The sequence below is a fragment of the Castanea sativa genome, chromosome 8 (genome assembly GCF_040712315.1).
Source record: "Castanea sativa cultivar Marrone di Chiusa Pesio chromosome 8, ASM4071231v1".
NCBI classification, from domain to species: Eukaryota; Viridiplantae; Streptophyta; class Magnoliopsida; order Fagales; family Fagaceae; genus Castanea; species Castanea sativa.
In genome coordinates this window covers 52,903,561-52,919,510 of record NC_134020.1, presented here as the reverse complement: position 1 = coordinate 52,919,510, position 15,950 = coordinate 52,903,561, and the positions used below count along the sequence as shown (strand labels likewise).

At 29.0% G+C, this 15,950-nt stretch overlaps 2 protein-coding genes across 2 annotated transcripts; both read left to right on the top strand.

Moving 5' to 3' along the window:
* The first annotated feature begins 5,117 nt into the window (after positions 1-5,117).
* Positions 5,118-7,033, top strand: LOC142606537 (glucan endo-1,3-beta-glucosidase-like). Its single transcript, XM_075777865.1, has 2 exons — positions 5,118-5,130; positions 6,045-7,033. Exons 1-2 carry the CDS (start codon positions 5,118-5,120, stop codon positions 7,031-7,033), a joined length of 1,002 nt encoding a protein of 333 aa, XP_075633980.1.
* A 3,725-nt stretch (positions 7,034-10,758) lies between these two features.
* On the top strand, positions 10,759-14,788 carry LOC142606536 (glucan endo-1,3-beta-glucosidase-like). The gene is made up of 2 exons (XM_075777864.1): positions 10,759-10,831; positions 13,839-14,788. Exons 1-2 carry the CDS (start codon positions 10,759-10,761, stop codon positions 14,786-14,788), a joined length of 1,023 nt encoding a protein of 340 aa, XP_075633979.1.
* Positions 14,789-15,950: the final 1,162 nt, after the last annotated feature.

The window sequence follows — 15,950 nt, the reverse complement described above, 5'->3', positions numbered from 1 at the left end:
AGACACGTACCCTACTCATCCTTCAAGACTTCATCTTAGGGTTTGTGTGTTATGGTATATGTTTGTATTATGAAATTAATTGAGATTTAATTAAGTGTATTTAAGAAACAATGTAGCTTTAAAAAGTTGCAGGTCTACTGTGTTTGGTTGGAAAAAAAAGGAGGGAAGGGAAAGATGAGGAGTTAAAGTATTGGCTTTCCATGATTTGGTCAAGTTTTCTAGTTGGCCAAACATAAAATTTAATAAAGTTTTCTATTTGGCCCATCGTGAAAATGAAAATTTTAAAACATAAAATGCTAAAATAAAAACAATCTCAAATTTTAAAAATAAAAAACATACTAACGTTATTGAAATACCCTTAACTTCTTCTCATATAAAAGGGCACAAAGGTAAAACGCATATTTTTCTTTCCCCTTCCTTCACAAGCCGAAAAAAGGTAAGATAAATTGTTCTCCATTTTCCTCTTTCTCAATCCTGTATTCCTATATCTAAACACATCAAAAGGGAAATAACTCTTTATTTCTCTTCCTTCACCCTATCTACAACCAAGTATAGTATAACAAAATAAACTACCCTAATTTCTTAAGATAAGTGGAGAGAAACAAACACTAATAACTTTATGCTATCAACATATATTGTCAAATTTTTTGCCAATTGAATGGTATTTATTATATGAGGTGAAAACGGCCAAATACCACCATTTTGCAAAATTTGTAGCAAACTAGCATTGTTTCGAAAATATTTGGAAAAGTACTACTTTTTTAGTACTCGAGTTTCACAAAATCAAATTTTCAATAGTAGTTGAGTTCAGTGAACTCGAGTTCCTAGGGAGTCGCTAGCATGACACTTCTGACCTGGAATTTGTGCAATTAAAAAACTAATGTGATACTCGAGCTTGGTAAACTTGAGTTTCATACAACACAATACTCGAGCATACCAAGCTCAAGTTCTTTGTAAATAAAATGTTCTTTATTTTTTTTCTATGGTACTCGAGCTTACCAAGCTTGAGTTCCTTGTAATATGGAACTCGAGTTTGGTTAGCTCGAGTTCCTTATAACTTTTTTTTTTTTTTTTTTATAATCGACAAATAAACATAAACATAAAATATGTAGTTTTTTTTTTATGTTTTTATTTATTTAAATAGAAGCATTGTAAAATATAGAGATTTTAATTTCAAAATATGAATTTTTAGGCCACTCATGTTTAGATATACGATTTCGCTTTGGCAACTTTTTTTTCTTGGCGAGTTGTAGCTTCCCATGTTTAGATATTGTTCACTGTTTTCTCATAAAACACCTCCTGAAATTGTGTTCTCTAAATTTAAAAGTCAAATCTATATGCTTTTTCATGTTTAAGTTTCACAATAATTGAATTTGTTTTTTTGCATTGATAAAATATGTTTCTACATTAATAAAATTTGCTCTCTGTACATCATGTTTACAGTATATTCAAATCTACTTACTGCATTCATAAAATCTGTTTTCTGCATTAATTAAAATTGTTCGTTATTTTCTCATAAAAATTGTTCATTGTTTTCTGTAAAAACTATTTCTAGGATTTTGCATAAAATTATTTTCTATTCAGCATTATTTAAAAAATTGTTCACTCTCTTTTCTGCATAAACTATTCTCTATTCACTATTTAAAAAATTATTCACTGTTTTCTCATAAAACATCTCTTGAAATGGTGTTCTCTAAATTTAAAAGCCAAGTCTGTTGTTGGTTAAATACATGTTCGTATCGCATACAAAACATACGCAGTGGAAAATTAACGGATCTACTTCATTCGCAATTGTTAACATGTTCTATGTAAATTTCAAAATTCAAGAACAAGAGAGCCTACCTTGGTGCAGTGAAATTCAAAACAAAAGATCAGAAGTACAAAGAAACACTTTTAATCTTCACTTCAATTCCACTTTACGCCCAAGAAGTGTGGTCTTTCAATCAGTTTTCAAAAAGAGAATAAAAGAATATCTCACACTCACAAACACACCATTTTTACAATGATGTCACACACTCATACAAAAATTCTGTATGTTTCTCTCCTTATAACTGATTATCTAATTCGGCTAGCCTTTTAGACCTTTCCAATTGAGTTTTAGTGTGTGGCTTAGAGTGGGACCAATAAGACACTAGCTCTAATGGGCCTTAGGCTTCTCTGTCAACTCTTGATAAGTTCAAAGTTACTATTTACTATATTTAATACTACTATATAAATATAGTTGCACTCTAGGCCTTATTTGTAAATTATATCCCAAGACTTTATTATACATGCAATCCCTTCATAAAATATTCGCAGTAATACAAAGTCATGAATGTAGATTGCCACTTTGTAAATTACTACATCTTAATCCTTGAGTGTCTGGTTTAATCTTCTATGTTATTTATCATATATTTATGAAATCCAATTTCATAAATATATACTTTAGTAACTCCTTACTAAAGTGGGTAGGCCTAACACTCTAAATAACCAAACCTATTAAACTTATCTTAAGGGAATATTTTGTATCTCCGTTAAGAGATTATGAATTCCATCTTGAGAATATATGTTCCACCAACACTAAATGTGGCCGCCCAACAAACTGAGATTTAGATTGTGTTTTTAGATCTCACTCCTGATTTATCAAAGCAATCCCCATTTAATGATTAGGTCCATTATCCTCTCAAGATTAAGAGTTCATTTAAATAGAAGTCGTGAGATTTATTATTCATTTGACAGTCATTAGGCGAATAATAAATTTCATAGCGATCCAATTCAATATATCTTAACTCTTAAAATATATCAACACATGAACTAGAAGTCTCCACTTCCATGATCAAAACAAATCATCTTAGTTGATATGTTACAGTCTTCGCAGATGAAATGTCCAATTTCATCACCGACTACGAACTAAAATTCTGAGTTTACAAAAAACTTGTGATTTATATCTTCTGTGACTTTTTACATAAATCACATACTATGCATCTCATGGACTATATGATAATGTCCAAATATTCATGTTACTATTATTTTAGATAATAATAAAACAACTTTATTAATCACAATATTAAATCATAAATAATGCCATATATAACATCGTACAATAGGATTTAAGAGCACACATCCTAACATGTGTATGCTTTTTCATGTTAAAATTTCACAATAATCTAATATGTTTTTCTACATTGATAAAATCTGTTTCTACATTAATTACATTAATAAAATTTGCTCTCTGCACATCATGTTTACGATATATTCAAATCTGCTTACTGCATTCAAAAAATTTGTTTTCTACGTTAATTAAAATTGTTCATCGTTTTCTCATAAAAATTGTTCACTGTTTTTTGCATAAACTATTTCTAGCATTATGCACAAAATTATTTTCTATTTAGCATTATTTAAAAAATTGTTCACTCTCTTTTCTGCATAAATTATTCTCTTTTCACTGCATAAATTGTTCACTGTTTTCTCATAAAACACCTAGTGAAATCGTGTTTTCTAAATTTAAAAGCCAAATCTGAATGCTTTTTCATGTTTGAATTTCACAATACTCGAATCTATTTTTCTGCATAGATAAAATTTGTTTCAATCTTTATGGATAATTTTAGATTACAAAATTTTGTAATTTAAACAATTTTTTAATGACATACATGTCAAATTTTGTGAGTATTGGATGTTATTTATTATATGATCCATAAACTTAACTTTATGGATAATTTTAGATTACAAATTTTGTAATTTAAACATTTTATTGATGACATAACTATTGATATTTAATCTTTTGGAAAATTTACAAGCATGAAGGATATAAGAAGAAAATGTAATTCAATTGTAGATTTGTCAAAATTCATTTACAAATAAAACATATATTTAATGAAGTTGTATATTTAGGCTAAAATTAAATTTGTAGCCAATTTTTGCCTTAATCTAAGTATATATTGAATGAAAGGTAACGAAATCCAAATTCTTGCAAATTTTTATCAAGGAATATGGATTTGCCAATTACGGCCAAATTCCTCCTCTCAAAAAAAAAAAAAAAAGAATAGTGTTTCATTAGCCTCAAAAGTACAATGATACGCGATCTTGCGATAGAAATCATTTTTAATGTGCTATGAAGTTTATGTTGGTGTGAACACAATAATAAATTGGATTGAGGTGCACGTATCTAGCCCAATATTTAAATCAATATATATTAGCTCATTAATCACCACAATTAAAAAGAATAAAAGAATCTCTCTCCTTTTCAATGTGAGATTAAATATTTCATTAACTCCTTATCTTCCATATTAACTCTCACATCTTTACGTTTATGTTGTCATATAAATCTAATTCGTTTAATTAATATTAAAATGCTCCAACAATATATGAGCCTTAAACTTTTCCACCCTCCCTTAATAAATTGGATATTACTAACATTGAAAAAATGTAAATATTATTCAACTATTGTCTATATCTACTATATATATATATATATATATATATATATATATATATATATATATATATATTTTTTTTTTTTTTTAATCAATTTTAAATTATATTCTATATTCAAACCTTTCATTATAATCTTATCAAATTATGTATAATTAGTTATTAATAATTTCCATAATTGTCAAATTTCATTAACTATATATATGAAGAGGTATAGGGTGTAGATAGTAAAGCAAAGACATCTAAATTGAAAATTTGTTCTTTGTTCTCCTTTTCCACCATGGCTTTAAGTAAGAAACCTGTTATGGCTGCGCTATTGCTACTATTGTTGATAACAAGACAAGGAAAATTAGGTGCGGCTGATTGGTTGTTAATTTGTTTGTTATATTGTATGATATTCTTATTTGTATGGCATTCATAGTAGAAGTAAGCATGCTTGATATTAGTACTACTTTTTAGATGGCTTAGAATACCAAGTTAATGTGTAAAAATCAAGCCCAAGCTAGCTTGGAATAAGTGACATGAACTTCTAGTTTTTTTTTAAAAAAAAACAATGGATAGTAGGTTGCATTGTAATCTTTATGATGTGACACACGAAAAAAAAGGCAAAATTTGTTTATTGATGATCATTATAAGTATGCAAATTAGTTGGCCACAAATTCACATAATAACGAGCTCAGCTGCTTAGCAACTTTTAGAGTTCCTAAATGACTCCTATATGTTAGTAATTTATTACTTAGTTATTAGGTACTCTTGGAGTATGGTGCATTGGTGTCAACGTTCTCCCTCTTAGCAATCACATTCGTGTTAAATTGTACTTAGTAAAGTCATAATTAGCCTACTATAAATATGAAAAGGAGTACCATGTCATCATACAACAAGAATACCTAATAAATTTATTAAAAATGCACCTAGCCGTTAATGTTTTAGTGCATAAAGACATGCCTTTTCATTTCTTTCAATTTTATAAATGAATATGCTCTATCTTAATTTGGTAGATGGTAATTAAACATATTAAAAATTAAATTCAACATACATAATCATATTTTTGTCCTGAATTTTTCAATCAAATTCATAATATACTTGCACATACTTGCACACATATGTCTGTTTAGGTTTTATTTTCATTTCCAGTTTAATCATATATTTTTACAAAAAAGTTTTAAAATTTTGAGCAAAATGAAATGCATACGTATTACATACCATACATATTTTGTCTCATATGCATCACATATTTTGTCTCATACATTACATATCATAAGATTTTGTAGTTATGGCATAAAGAATTATAATCCTATATTAGAGTTTTTAGGTTAAGTCCATGATGGAACTCCTACAATTCTATCCATGCTTTTAAAATAAAATGATTAAATTTTAAAACTTTAGAAATGTTTAACCAAAGGTTTGGTTTCTATTTAAATTATTGATTATATGACAAAAAACAAATAGATAAGATTTTATAAATTCCATGATTATCCTAAAAACTCCAAATAATTTTAATATTGGGTATCTATCTCTACATTCCATCAAACAAATTTACCTTCGGTATTAATTAACTTCTTTGTTATCTTGGTTTTATTTGATTTAGCTCCATTGAATACCTATACAATTTCTTCAAAAAAATTTATCTTTAGTGTTAATTAACTTGTTCGTTATCTTCCTGCTATTTGATGCAGCTGCACAATCTATAGGTGTAAATTATGGAACAATTGCTGATAATTTACCACCTGCAACTGATGTAATAACATTGTACACCACCAATGGCATAGGCAAAATGAGGATTTTTGATCCAAATCAAGCAACCCTCCAAGCCCTAAAAGGATCCAACATAGAGGTCATTGTTGGAGTTGTCAACAATGACCTTCAAGGTCTTGCCACTAGTCTTGCAACTGCAAATACTTGGGTGCAGACAAACATAATTCCCTACCCTGATGTCAAAATTAGTTACATTGCTGCTGGGAATGAAATAAAGCCAAGCGATCCATTAGCCCAATATGTTGGACCAGCCATCCAGAACTTAAACAATGCAATTACAGCTTCTAATTTACAAATCAAAGTTTCAACAGTAATAGACATGTCATTGTTGGGCAATTCTTTCCCTCCATCTGCAGGCTCATTTAGTGATAGTGCAAGTTCATACATAAATGCAATCGTTAGCATCCTAGTAAGCACTAATGCACCACTTCTTGCCAATGTGTACCCATATTTTTCCTACACAAGTGACCCAACAAACATTAAGCTTGAATATGCCTTATTTACTTCACCAGGGGTTGTGGTACAAGATGGTAACTTAGGGTATCAAAATCTATTTGATGCAATTCTGGATTCTCTCTATTCTGCTCTTGAGAAGATTGGTGGAGCCAATTTGACGGTCATTGTAACGGAGAGTGGTTGGCCATCAGATGGAGATAGTGGTGTAGCAGCAACAATTGTTAATGCTGGCACTTATTATAAGAATTTGATTAGTCATGTGAAGAATGGGACTCCAAAGAAGCCTGGACCATTAGAAACTTACTTGTTTGCTATGTTTGATGAAGACCAAAAGGGTCCAGCAGAAACTGAGAAACATTTCGGTCTATTCTCACCCACCAAGGAACCCAAGTACCAACTAACTTTCACTTAAGACATGTTTAGTCTACGGTAATAAAAGACATTATAATGAAATAACTAAAACGATGCATTTGGTTTTAACATTTGTATACTATAATAAAAGATATTATAATGAAATAAATAAAACAATGTATTTTGTTGTAACATCTATATCCATATCTATGTCTATATATCTATATTTATCTATTATATATATATATATATATATATATATATTAGAAAAGTTGAATCTCCAAAACAAAAGGATGCAAGTTGCAATGACAATGTCATTTCCTTAAATTACATAACAATTATATGTGTCAACATATATATTTATTATCATTTGGGTTTGAGTTTAGAAGGAAAAAAAATCCATCATAAATACATAACTTTGAGGTTGAATTGAAATTCCAAATTGATAACACCTACTTTGACTCCAAGTTACACCTAATGTAACTTCATAAGAGTTACACATTTTGTAAACCATTGATTACTATTGATCTAAGCGTAAAAAAACACTCATAGTATTGTCATTATTACTCTCTAGAAATTAGTGATTTAGGCATTAACTCTTCTTATTAAAGGGAATGAAAAAAAAAAGCTGCATTAACTCTTTTTTTTTCCCCTCCATATCACCATCTTCTTCCTCTTGTCTATCTTCTTGCACTATACTTTCAAGCCTTCACCATTCATAAAATTCTCAAGATTAAATTGTAAATGCAAGCTATCTTTATTTTGTTTTAATAAACATGATTACCATTTTGCGAATTCATTTATTATGGGGGGAGTATCGTTTTGTCATTACTTTAGCACAATATATGGTTTGAAAAAAGGTGAAATTTTTTTTCATCCATTTGAGTTTTGTTAGTACCTTGAATAAAATTTGTCATGAGAGTTTTAGAAATAATTAGTCTCAACAATCGTTGTCTACTTAAAACTCAAAAAGAAATCTGAAGCAGAATTTTAGCTAACTCGCAGCCTTGAAGATGTTAAAATGCCTCCAGTGCGAGTGTACATCCACCAAATCCACTTCACGCTGCTAGGCTAGTCGGAGAGACGATTCTCAAGTGAAAACTAAAGGTAGTATTAATAGTAGATTGACTACAAACACTGCTGATCAGCAGCACCACCACCTCTCCAAGCGTGACCGAAATATGAGTTTCATTTTATCAAAGACCACCCCTATACTTCTAATCACATCATTATGGCATCTCCCGCTTCTAATTACTACAGCACTCAAAATTAAAGATCAAAATAAATCACAACACCTAGCGACTCCTATAGAACAAGCCAAATATGTTTCCCAAACACAAAATACCAAACCAAATGATAGGAAGTGTACTCAAGGATAGCATATACTATTAAGAAATCAATGGTGATGGCCTAAAAGTACATAGTGCAAGAAGAAAGATGTGAGAGAAAATAAGAGGAAGAAGATGATGACGTGAAAGATAGTGGAGAGTTAATGTTGTAGTTTTTTTTCCCATTTAATAAGAAGAGTTAATGCCTAAATCACTAATTTCTAGAGAGTAATAATAAAATTAATATGAGTGTTTTTTTACTCTTAGATCTAATTGTAATCAATGGTTCAAAAAATGTGTAACTCTTGTGAAGTTACACTAGGTGTAACTTGAACCCATCTCTCTCTCTCTCTCTCTCTCTCTCTCCCTCTCTCTCTCTCTCTATATATATATATATATAAAGTTTAAGTTTTATTCTATATCTAAACCCACCATTATAATCTTGTTATAATTAAAATAATAAAATAGTGATAACTACCATAAGTACTAGTTCTTGTGAGGCGAGAAGGACATGGGCCTAGATTTAAGTCTTCAGAAAGAAGCTTCACACACATATATACATTTATATTAGGTTATATGGCCCTTTAAACCTTTTTTTTTTTTTTTTGAATCCTAATAAACTTTTCAATTCTAACAAACTTGTAACTTTAGATAGAGAGAGAAAGAAGTATAAGGTGTAGATACCAAAGCAGATATGTAGCGCAATGTTTGTTTCAATGGAAACCTTATGTGAAGATAATTTTTACATTTTTCTATGATTGGTAGTATCAAAAGGAAAAAAAAATCATAGAAAAAATATCTCTTAACTTCCTTTATTTAGTCTGACATGTGCTTCCCTTATATAGTTTCGCATGAGATATATTTTTTTCCTTATTTAGTTTCGTGTGAAATAAAGTTGTTTTCCAAGAAAAAAAAAATCCCGGAAAATAATTCTATCTCACGCGAAACTAAATAAGGAAAACAAATATATCTCACACGAAACTAAATATGGGAAGTTAAGAGATAGTTTTTTAACTCATTTTAAGATTGGCACCAAATATAGAAAAATGAGATAATTTTCTAAAAAAATGCTTTTGGAAAAAGTTAAATGTCAAAACAAATAGGCATTAATTAAAAATCAGAAAAGGTTTGGCTCCAAACACGTTTGGAGCCTTGGACTCCAGCTAAAATTATGAATATAACATATATTTAGTCATATGCATTGCACACGATTCACTTGGTTAATTGGGCTAAGTGAGTCATGTATATTATACATGATAAAGACTAATGTCGTCTTTCTATTGGTTGTTGGAGCCCAAAGCTTCAAAATGTTTGGAGCCAAACTTTGTCCTTATAAATCTATTCTTAATTTTCCTTTTGCACTATGGCTATTACCATCAATTTTTTCCATAAGTAGGAAAACTTTTATGGCTGCCTTATTCCTTGTTATTGAGCTGTTGATAACAAGACAAGGAAAGTCGAGTTGGATTTTTTTTCCAAGTTTATCTGTATAGAACTGGATGTTATTAGCCACAAGTTTTACCGTTCAACTAGCATCTCTTAATGTTTCCAATCAAGGTATTTAGGAATCAAATTTTCATCCCCATTGTAAACTATAAGTTGTAACTTTCAAATTTATTTTAAAAGAATTGTATATTATTAACATTGAAAAATTGTAAATATTATCCAATTATCATTTTTATCTTTAAAATTAAATTGTAGATGATTTTTAGTTGACATTATAATATTTTTGTCATATAAAATTTTGAAGCATCACAATTTTTCACATTATAGATCTGACATAAATGTATTAATTGAGTTTAATTCCTATTCTATATTTAAACCTCCCATTATATTTTCTTCAAAATTAATATAAAACAATTATGAATAACTACCATCATAACTTATTAAGGACTATCATAATTATCAAATTTCATATTTAGACAAAAAAAAAAAGACTATTTTGAACATTAAAAATTTTTAAATATTATCCAATTATTGATTTTTTTTACTTTAAAATTGTTATAATATAAAACTATAGACATTTGATTTTTAGGTTGATGTTATAATATTTTATCATATAAGCTTTTAAGACTTCACAATTTTACACGTCATTGTTTAAATATTTATATGTTAATTATTCTTCAATTCTATTTTATATTTTTTTTATCCTAATTCTATTTTATATTTTTTTTATCCCAATTCTATTTTATTTTATATGTATTCTCAAAAAAATATTTTTTATTCTATATTTAAACTTTCCATTATAGTCCTATCAAAATTTAAGTAAGAAATCAAATATTAATAATTTCCATAATTATCAAGTTTCATACAACTATATATATTATGTATAGAGAGGTATAGGGTGTAGATAGTAACCCAAAGAGATCTTAATTGTTTCCTCACAAAAAAGAAAAAAAAGAAAAAGAAAAAAAAGACATCTTAAATGAAAATCTGTTACCAATTCTCCTTTTCCACCATGGCTCTAAGTAAGAAACCTGTTATGGCTGCCTTATTGCTACTGCTGTTGATAACAAGCCAAGGAAAATCAGGTATGACTAATTGATTGTTTGTATGGTATCATTATTTTTATTGCATTCACAATATAGTCGCATGCCTGATATTAGCACTACTTTTTGATGGCTTTGACTACAAGTTTGCATTGTATTCTTTGCGATGTAACATATATATAATAGAAGGGAAATTTTGTGTTTTTTAATTAATGGTCATTAAAATTATACAAATCCGTAGGCCAAATATACATCCTTGAGGTAATCTAAGAAACCAGCTGAACTCTTTTAGATTTCCCAAATGACTCTAAATCTATTAGTAATTTATTGTCTAATTATTAGGTACTCTTAAAGTACAATAACATAGCGCTCCTTGCTCCCACATTCCTTACTAACTATGGTTTTTACCAAGTTTTTGTAGACTTCTAATTGTTGCGTACATAATTACAAATTTATAATCCTTTATTAGAAGTTTTAAGGTAACTCCACTGTGGAACTCTTACAATTTTATCCATCTTTTTTAAAATAAAAGGATTATATTTTATAACTTAAGTACTATTTAAGCAATGGTTTTGTATCTATTTAAATTATTGATCATATGGCAAAAAGCCAATAGATAAGATTTTATAAAGTACGCGTGTTATCCTAAGAACTCCAAAGGATTAGATAAGATTTTATAAAGTACATATGTTATCCTAAGAACTTCACTTGAAGAAAAGTCAAGTTGGATTTTTTTTTTTCTAAGTTTATCTATATAGAGCTGGATGTTATTATCCACAAGTTTTACCGTCCAACTAGCATCTCTTAATGTTTCCAATTAGGGTCGTATTTAGGATTCAAATCTTCATCCCCATTGTAAACTATAAGTTGTAACTTTCAAATTTATTATAAAAGAATTGTATAATATTAACATTGAAACATTGTAAATATTATCCAATTATCATTTTTATCTTTCAAATTAAATTGTAGATGATTTTTAGTTTGCATTATAATATTTTTGTCGTATAAACTTTTGAATTATCACAATTTTTCACGTTACATTCCTAATATAAATGTTTTAATTGAGTTTAATTCCTATTCTATATTTAAACCTCCCATTATATTTTTTTCAAAATTAATATAAAAAAATTATGAATAACTATCATCATAACTTATTAATGACTATAATAATTATCAAATTTCATATTCAGACAAAAAAAAGACTATTATTAATATTGAAAAATTGTAAATATTATCCAATTATTGATTTTTACTTTCAAATTGTTATAATATAAAACTATAGACGTTTGATTTTTAGGTTGACATTATAATATTTTGTCATATAATCTTTTTAAGACTTCACAATTTTACACGTCATTGTTCTAATATTTATATTTTAATTATTCTAAAATTCAATTTTATATTGAGTAATGTTACAATCACAAACTATTTTATAATATTTTTACAAATTGCTGATTTGGCCAATTTTTATTGGTTTTCATCTAAGCCCACGATTAATATCACTTTTTTATTTACCAATAATCATTCACCACATCAGCAGTATGTAAAAATTTTGTAAAATAGTTTATATCTCTAGCATTATTCTTTTATATTTTGTTCTATCCCAATTATATTTTATTCTATATTTAAACTTTCCATTATAATTTTATCAAAATTTAAGCAAAAAATAAATTGTTAATAATTTCCATAATTATCAAATTTCATACAACTATATATATTATGTATAGAGAGGTATAGGGTGTAGATAGTAACCCAGAAAGATCTTAATTGTTTCCACACAAAAAAAAAGACATCTTAAATGAAAATCTATTACCAATTCTCCTTTTCCACCATGGCTTTAAGTAAGAAACCTGTTATGGCTGCCTTATTGCTACTGCTGTAGATAACAAGCCAAGGAAAATCAGGTATGATTGATTGGTTGTTTGTATGGTATTATTATTTGTATTGCATTCACAATACAGTTACGCAGGCCTGATATTAGTACTACTTTTTGATGGCTTAGAATACAAGTTTGCATTGTATTTTTTGCGATGTAACATATATATGATAGAAGGGAAAATTTTTGTTTTAAAATTAATGGTGATTAAAATTATACAAATCCGTAGGCCAAATATACATCCTTGAGGTAATCTAAGAAACCAGCTGAACTCTTTTAGATTTCTTAAATGACTCTTAAATTTATTAGTAATTTTTTGTCTAATTATTAGGTACTCTTAAAGTACAGTAACATAGTGATCCCTGCTCCCACATTCCTTACTAACTATGGTTTTAACCAAGTTTTTGTAGACTTCTAAATATTGCATACATAATTACAAATTTATAATTCTTTATTAGAGGTTTTAGGGTAACTCCACTATGGAACTCTTACAATTTTATCCATCTTTTTTAAAATAAAAGGATTAGATTTTATAACTTAAGTACCATTTAACCAATGGTGTTGTATCTATTTAAATTAGTGATCATATGGCAAAAAATAAATAGATAAGATTTTATAAAGTACATGCGTTATCCTAAGAACTCCAAAGGATTAGATTAGATTTTATAAAGTACTTATGTTATCCTAAGAACTCCAAAGGATTTTAATCTGCTGAATACCTATACATGTCATTGAGCAATGCTACTCAAAAACTAAAAACTACTCTGAATGTATTATCAAAAGTTACCATGAGTTTTGAATGGAGTTGTAGTGTGCCTTTAAGTTAAAACTCATTTCCCTCTCCTTGTGTGTGTGTGTATTTGTTTCTCAAAAAAAAAAAAAAAAATACAGTGTTTGAACATCCTAAATTGAAAAATGTGACTCAAACACAGTTGATCAAACACTACTACCAATCACTTTTCTTTTTTTCTTTTTTTGGCTACAATTTTTTTACATATCAACCAGGCTCTATACATTTCCGTAAACAAATTTACCATTGGTGTTAAATATAACTAGTTTTTTTATCTTAATTCTATTTGTTGCAACTCCATTGGATACCTATACATTTCCTTCAAACAAATTTATCTTTGGTGTTAATTAACTTGTTTCTTATCTTGGTGCTATGTGTTGTAGCTGTACAATCTATAGGTGTAAATTATGGAACAATTGCCGATGATTTACCACCTGCAACTGAAGTAATAGCCCTATACAAAACAAGTGGCATAGGGAAAATGAGGATTTTCGATCCAAATCAAGCAACCCTCCAAGCCCTAAAAGGATCCGGCATATCAGTCATTGTTGGAGTTGTCAACAATGACCTTCAAGGCCTTGCCTTAAGCCATACAGCTGCAAATGATTGGGTGCAAACAAACATAAGTCCCTACTTGCCTGATGTCAATATTAGTTACATTGCTGCTGGGAATGAAATAAAACCCAATGATCCATTAGCCAAATATGTTGGACCAGCCATGCAAAACTTATACGATGCAATTACATCTTCTAATTTTCCAACCCAAATCAAAGTTTCAACAGCAATAGACATGTCATTGATGGGCAATACTTACCCTCCATCTACAGGCTCCTTTAGTGACAATGCAAGTGCATACATAAATGCAATCACTAGCTTCCTAGTAAGCACTAAGGCACCACTTCTTGCCAATGTGTACCCATATTTTGCCTACTTAAGTGACCCAACAGAGATTAAGCTTGATTATGCTTTATTAAATTCATCAGGGGTTGTGCTACAAGATGGTAACTTAGGGTACCAAAATCTCTTTGATGTAATGATCGATTCTCTCTATTCTGCACTTGAGAAGATTGGTGCGGCCAATTTGACTGTCATTGTAACAGAGACTGGTTGGCCATCCGACGGTGGTGTAGCAGCTACAATTGACAATGCAGGAACTTACTACAAGAATTTGATTAGTCACGTGAACAATGGCACTCCGAAGAGGCCTGGACCATTAGAAACATACTTGTTTGCTCTGTTCGATGAAGACCAAAAGGGTCCAGCGGAAACTGAGAAACATTTTGGTCTCTTCTCACCTACCAAGCAACCCAAGTACCAGCTCAGTTTTTCTTAAGATAATTGCAGTAGGAATTGTAATCTTTATTACTAAAATAAAATATGTTTTTTTTTCAGAATCATGAAATAAAAGATGCTGCAAAGGAATAACTATAACCATAAATTTAATTGTAACATTGAAATAGAACTCAAGATCTATATTTATGAAATACCTCAATTATTTAATTTTATTTCCTAAAAATGAATATTTTTTAAATTTGAGAGAGATTATCTTTCTATTTTATAATTTTTGTGTACATATTGAAAGTGTAAATTTAGGAAATATATCAATTTTAAAAGTTATTACACGTACATACTAAGGAATAATTATTGCAATCTTTTCAAAAAGAGCCGGTTGTTCCTTAATTTAAGGAATATTTATTCCCAAGGAATAAGTCTTACTTATAATAAATTTGCAACCAAATAATCAAATGATTATTTCACAAGACTAGTCATCCTATTACAAAACCTGTTACAGTATATCATACATACCCTTAGTTTAGAGAGAGAGAGAGAGAGAGTGTGTGTGTGTGTGTGCGCGCCCGCGCATGCAAAATATGTATATATGATACTAGATTGGTTGGAGAAGCTAGGTGCGTTGTTGGTAATCTATATTGTGTTGGTGTATTTTATAAATGTAAATAAATTTATAATTTTGCTCTTACAAAATTTACTATGATGTAATATACTCTATTTGAATATATTACTCGCTACATAGTTGAGATGGTATGTTGATAAACTTGCTACATAGTTGAGATGTATTAGAAGTATGTGGTTAAAAAATTAAATTTACCATATCTCAATAGGTTAAACTTCTTGGACAATCGGTAATTTAACTAGGTATCAGAGCATGGGATCCTGATTTCAATCTTTGTCTCCTCCACTCAGCCTCCTGTTTAAATTCCCACACATTGGATCTCACCTAGTAAAAGGTAGCTTTAGCCCACACGTGAGGAGGAATGTTAGAAGTATGTGGTTAAATACTTAAATTTATCATATTCTAATAGTTTCAACTTTTGGGACAATCAGTAATTTAACTAGATGTACATTTGAATATTCTCCCGCAATGGCAAGAAACACCCTTAAGAGAGTGAAATATATGTCATATAACATTGATATACTATCTTTCTTAATCTTTTACTATTATAAATGTAAAGTTGTGATTTACAACTATGTTTTAT